General features: G+C 39.2%; 1 protein-coding gene across 1 annotated transcript in view; it reads right to left on the reverse strand.

Annotated features, from left to right (window-relative positions):
* dpy19l3 (dpy-19 like C-mannosyltransferase 3) overlaps positions 1 to 6359 on the reverse strand; it is a gene marked incomplete at its 5' end in the record, with an annotated part of 46826 nt that extends 40467 nt beyond the window's left edge. Inside the window, 2 exons of the mRNA XM_083900751.1 lie at positions 4409 to 4536; positions 6242 to 6359. Coding sequence (XP_083756877.1) covers positions 4409 to 4536; positions 6242 to 6359 — 246 coding nt within the window. The remainder of the gene's footprint in view (positions 1 to 4408; positions 4537 to 6241) is intronic.
* Positions 6360 to 6659: the final 300 nt, after the last annotated feature.

Below are 6659 nucleotides of genomic sequence, written 5' to 3' on the forward strand. Positions count from 1 at the left end.
GTGGGGGAGTGAGTGGTTTTCAAACTTCGGTTTAAAGCAGCTGACATATTCCTAAAATATTGTCGATTTGAGCTGATGTCGACGTGATGAAGTCAGTCTTTTTACGTGGCTAAAATATGCTTTTCTCCACTCTCCCGCACCAAAGTCCACAGAGAAAATCAGTGATTTTTGCTCACGGGGGAAACAGGCGCTGCTGGTCGACTGCTGCCTCGTGTGGTCACTTTGTGTCACTGAGGTCAATCTGAACAAAGTAATTCATATGCCATTTGAGCTTAGTGAGGCAGCAGTGGATCAACAACTCTTTTGTGCTGTGATGTTAAAAACACTGATTTTTTCTGTAGACTTGTCTATGGAAGATTAATCCTCAACCCTGGCCACTGAATCAGCACTTCTTCAACCTCAGGTACACTTTTGGGCCAAAACTGAGCGTCGGAGAACATAAAACACAAAAAAATCTGGTAAAAGTGTAGTGAAGAATGACATTTTGAGTGGAAAAAACAGCCACAAACCTGTGTTAATGTTTATTTTGTGACAGGACTTTGAGACTTCAGTGATAAGGCCAACTGCAACCGTCCAAGAAAAGTCATTTTTCTGTCAGGATATTGAAATATATCATGAGGTTTGCAAGCGCAGCTGTTCGCTCCTTCCATCTATGGGATTTATTTTTTTCGCTCCATGATGTGGCCGTGGGCAAAAAGCCTCATCCAACATCTGAGTGTGGAGGTTTGTTTTTGAGCACTGGAGTACACTTCTGTGTCTCTGATCTGCCGAATGTTTCTGTACGCGACTCCAGCCAACGGTCGTAAAACGTGGTGAGAAACTGAGGCGTTGTTTTTAATCGGACTTTTCACACCTGAGCCACAACACACACACACACACACAAACACACACAAAACACAGAGGTGTTTCCTCAGAGCTCCTCGTAAAAAAAAGAAAAAGTTGCTTGTAGTTAAACAAAAGATGAGCAATAAGCAAGAGAATGATTAAAAAAAATGAAGATAAGATAAGCTGGGTGATATGGGAAAATTATGTTATATATATGTATATATACACATAGTGTTGGGCACGTTAACGGTGTTAACGGCGTCAATGTTAACGCACGTTTCCATGACGACTGACTGGAAAAAGACGCGTATGACGTCATGTTTACGTGCCGCGGCACCGGACTCCAGGCATCGTTTACCAGTTAGCTCCGTTAGCTGCATTAGCGCCGTTAACGCCTATAGTTGAAGTGGAGCTTTAAAAACAGAAGCACACATACGCAGTACACAGGTACGCTGGTTATTTGTGGCGCTGCTCTTTTCCTTTAATAAACAGACCGCTCCAGTTCGACTGTAGGCGCGCTAATGACGCTAAAGGAGCTAATGTAGCTAACAGAGCTAACTGGTAAATGATGCCCGGACTCTTTTTCCGGTCAGTTGTCATGAAAATGCGTCATGCGTTAACATCCGGTAACGCGTTAACATGCTGAACACTAATACATATATATATATATATGTACACACATATTTATACGTTATATGTGTGTGTACATGTCATCTTTGTTATATTACCAGGGAAAAACTGTTGTGAGTGAGAGCGTACTGTTGCTTTAATGAAGCTTTTTTTTTTCATTGCAGACGTGAGCAGAGTGCGTCTGTGATGAACTTTACTGTCATGATAAATCAGATTCATGTTTTTTTTTTTTCTTTGTCTTCTCAGTGTTGCAGTCTGACTGTGTTACTGTTGACAAAAACACTGACCTTCCTCAAAAACAGCATTTCCAGACTCACTCGGCTCCGTGCGAGCGTGACACGGACACACTGATGGCATTAACAGAAGGAAACACTCCACACACACGCACACACTCTCACACGTGTGTGCGATGATGTCAGCCAGGAGCCATCTTCATTGGGAACATTTGGGGGAAATGTTCTCCAGGCCTGTAAAGTGACCTGCATTCATTATAGATGAGAGCACCTGTCTTTGCCCTCACACACACACACACACAACACACACACAACACACACACACACACACACACACACACACACACACACACACACACACACACACACACACACACACACACACACACACACACACACACACACACACACACACACACACGTTCCTTATTTCTACTAACGGGCTAACTACCAAATACTGAACTGTTGTCTGTATCTACCAACAGACTGACTGCCAAATAAAAAAAAATTCTGTAAATCCACCAAGACTGAATGCCAAATAATGAGTATTTCTCTATATCTTCTATGTTTTCTATATCCAGACTCATTGCCGAAAACTGAGCTGTTCTGTACATAGATCCAAAGACTGACTGCCAAATACTGAGCCATTCAGTAAATCCACAACAGACTGACTTCCAAATAATGAGCTTTTCTCTATATCAACAACAGACAGACTGCCAAATAATGCAAGAGTGTATGGCTACAGACCGGAGGCTCCCGTTGCGAGCCATGAATCCACGCCCCCAAGGAGAACAATTTTCAAAATAAAAGCTTGCGTCGGGAACCGCTTTCTGTTGCCATCAAATGACGCTGGTAAATTGTATAAAATGTATTGTTCAACATGAGCTTCATGCACCACACATTAACCTGCCTGGATATGCCTCAGTGAAGGCCAAAGTGTATGTCTGCAGTCTGGAGCCTCTCGTCTCGTGCCACCTGGCTTATTTTATAATTTTCAAAATAAAAGCTTGCGTCCGGTTAATAATTGTGTTTTAACCAAAGAGTAAAAGTAATCATGCTAATACTTATTAGTATATACTTATACTAATACTTATAACAAATGGAATGAAAAAAAATAACATAAAATGAATAGTAAATAGTGCACAAAAATTTATTGTTCAACATGTATATCAGATAACCACATCATTGGAAGTAACATAAGAGTCGTGGGAAGTAATTTTTACACAGAATACAGAGCCTCTGTTTGTTACTTTCAACTTTCAACAAGTTTAATGGTGGATTTAATTATTATTTTTTAATTAATTAGTTTTTGTGTGTAAAATATCAGTTTAAAAAATCACACACTATTAGAGTTGGATTACGTTTTTTTTTTATTTATTTCATGTTTTTACTAATTTTGACTTAATTAAACTAACTTTAGCTGATATTCACTGACAAACGTCATCGTTACACGCTGATGCCGTTTCGAATGGCTAAGGAATTGCATGTTTCCTCAAATAAACATATATTATATATATATATATGTATATATATATATACATATATATATATATATATATGTATATATATATATTGTATATATATATATATATATATAGTTCAGAAATCTGCGATAAAAAAAATAAACATTACTTTAAGAGTTAACATGTTTTGAAAAGAAGTGCAGAAAACAAGCTCACAAAATTACCTCTGACTCCGTCATCATCCCTGTCACTAAATTTCTTTGTGGACTGTTTAACTTCTTCTTCTTCCTTTTCTTTTGGTTTTAACTATTGCTTAGGTTAGTGGAATACCGCCACCTAGGGGTAAATCCCCTTGAGATTCAAATCTAATTCGCAAATTGTATTTTGGACTGCACACTGTACACTCTGGGTCGTACACGCCCAGGCCTGAGACGGGAGGGCTCGCAACGGTAGGCTTGAAACGGGAGACTCCAGGCTGCAGCCATACCCGTCTCAAATAATGAGCTTTTCTCTATATCCACCAAAAGACTGACTGCCAAATAGTGAGCTGTGGAAATGACCTGCCATTTCCACTTTGTTATCAATAGTTACGAGTGTTTGCACGACATTGTTAAGACATAAAACTCACTCCGCTCACAGATTTGTCAAGGAAATTACTAATTTTTGAAAAACAAAATTAAAGGTGCATTTTTCAGTGAAACAACTAAAACTTCTGCTCTGTTCATCGCAGCCTGAACTGGAGTGAATATGAAAACAAAATTACATCATATTTGGCAGAGCAGCATGTTCTACACTGAAGGAGAGACAGAGAGAGAGAGACTGCAGTGAGTGTGGAAAAGCCATCAGTCCACACCTCAGGGGTTTATGATGTGTTTGATGATTGTTTTTGAGGGAGAAAACAGAATAAGTGGACGTGGCTTTCAAACGCTACATTTCCTTTTCTGAACGAGCATGAAAATTGAAGTTTTCTTTAAATGCCGTTCAAAGAAACCCAGAGATACTTTCCATGAGTAAATATGGTCATGTGATGTGGCTGATGAGTTTCACATGTGGACGTCTAAGCCGAAAGATATACAAATAATTAAAGTGTCAGATCCTTCGATTTAAACAACAGACTGGTAAAAAAAAACGACGTGTTTTCAACAATTCCCGATTTAACTCAATTAAAATATTCTCGAGCAAAGGAACCAGAAAATAGCACAAGTGCACGGATATGAACATTTAACAATGGAATTATAAAGCTGTGACACGTCTTACTTTGATGTTGGAGAACCACAGGTCGTTCTCGTGCAGCGTGGCCACGTAAATACAGCAGAGGAGGCCGAGACCGACAGACACTGACCAGCCGACAGACGTCCAGACGATGACCGCCCATGACCAGCCGCCTGTGGAAACATCAGCAGGTCATCAAGGCATCATTTGTCAATAAAAAAAAAACACTTGAATAAAAGTATCTATTGTTTAATATTAGCCCTTTTACTGATTTATATCTGATAGAAACGGATGTTTGTATAGGCTAAAGACAAACATCTGATGGAATATGAGACTGATGTTGTGATCGAAAGGAGCATCACAGGTTATTACTGTGTGAAGAAAGAAGAGCTGGGGGAAAATAATGTTTATATCAATGTTTTTTAGCCTAATATATGGATATAATACACACATATATATATATATATATATATATATATACACACACATATACAGTATATATAATATATGGTGACATGAGACGAGATTTTGTCTTAGATTGTGGATCACAAGGAAGTCAAGGGGGAAAAACAAGGACGTTAAGGGAAAAAAAATGGATGGTAAGGGGAAAACAAGGAAGAAAGTTAAGGGGTAAACATGGATGTAAGCGGAAAAACAAGGATGTGAAGGAAAAATACATGGAAGGAAAGGGGAACACAAAGATGTTAAGGGAAAGACAAGGATGTTAAGGAAAATGCATTGGTGTTGAGGAAAAATATTGATGTTAAGGGGGGAAAGGGACACTATGGGTAACATGGATGTTAAAAAAAACAACCAAAAAACAGATGTTAAGAGGAAAACATGGACATGAAGGGAAAGGCATGGCTATTAAGTGAAAAACAGAAAGAAACACTTTTCATGAGTCCAGAGAAACAACTTGTGTGCAGCTTTATATCCACATATATCTTATATCAGGATATAGACATATTATTCAGAAGACATAGAAATATTGATTTAATTTATATCCTGATATTGTATAATGTAAACAAATTATACAAACTACACAGCAACAGGGTGATAATAATGATAATGCATATGTGTGGCAGTAAATAAAGTTAAGACAGAAAAAGTTAGTTTTTTAGTTGTTTTAGTTTTGTTTTTTCCTCTGAGGACAAAAGGTTAACGAGCAGAGTGAAATATGAATAAATACAAACACGGCATTTCATTTAAGAACCACATTGGATCTTTGCTTCCCGCTCAGCGCCCACAGCGGGTCAAAGGTCAGGTTCACTAACACAGACCACAGGCCTGGAGCTGGAGCTGCCTCACACACTCACACACAACACAGTCTCTTATCTTTGGGGGGCATTTTTTTTTAAACTTTTTTTTTGCAAATTCCAGTGGAATTTCTGAGATTTTCATTTTTTAGGGGACATTAGTTGGGGCAGAGCTCAAAACAAATCGTTATGGCAATATAATGATGGAATATCCTGATATCAGTTTAAGGTCATAAAGCCCACCTCAACTCAACAGCTGCTGTTTTCCAAAAGATTGTTAATATAACCAAGTACAAATACTTTGAAGTTGTTCTAGTCTTGATGAACTGCTTTACACTACAGTTTTCACCCATCCATTCACATGCTGCAACATGGGCTTGAGTGTCTTAGCTAAAGGACAGACGAGCAGAATTGTAGCCACAGCCTTCCAGTTGGAAAATAACTCACTCACTCACTCACTCACAAGATACTTTAGACAACACCGCCCCCTACTGGCCAGACTAAATGCTCAGTGGAGCCACAGGTCATGTGAGTGTGAGACCCCTGCTTTCGTAGATCCACACAGGTGTCAGAGTGAAAGAGTCTTAATTTGACTTTGGTGTAGTTTGTGCTCGTCGCTCACCGTGCAGAATCCTTTCCGGATGATGGTCGGTGCAACAGCTGGACGTCTGCGACTGAAACTCGGCGGCAGGCGGAGCCTCCTTCACTTTGCCGCTCTTCCTCTGACGCAGCACGGTCATGATGACGCACTGCAACAAGTAAGCACACAATCTAAAATGCACTAACTGCAAATAAAATATAAATTGAATCATTCAATATCATTGTATTTGACTTGTTGAACATACACTTTTAAAATACACTTTTTGTTTGCAATCATCGGAATTTTGCTTGCTCCGACTGTTTTGCGTTTGCGCTCCCTCACTTGTTCTTAGGGCCGTGGTTTTTTGTTTGCGATTCTGATCATGGGTGGGGCTTAGGAAGCTGCCCGACTTAAACATTGTTATAATGTCGTATCGTGACTTAAATATCGTATCACGTCT

The sequence above is a fragment of the Microchirus variegatus genome (genome assembly GCF_963457635.1).
Source record: "Microchirus variegatus genome assembly, chromosome: 14".
Classification (NCBI taxonomy): Eukaryota; Metazoa; Chordata; class Actinopteri; order Pleuronectiformes; family Soleidae; genus Microchirus; species Microchirus variegatus.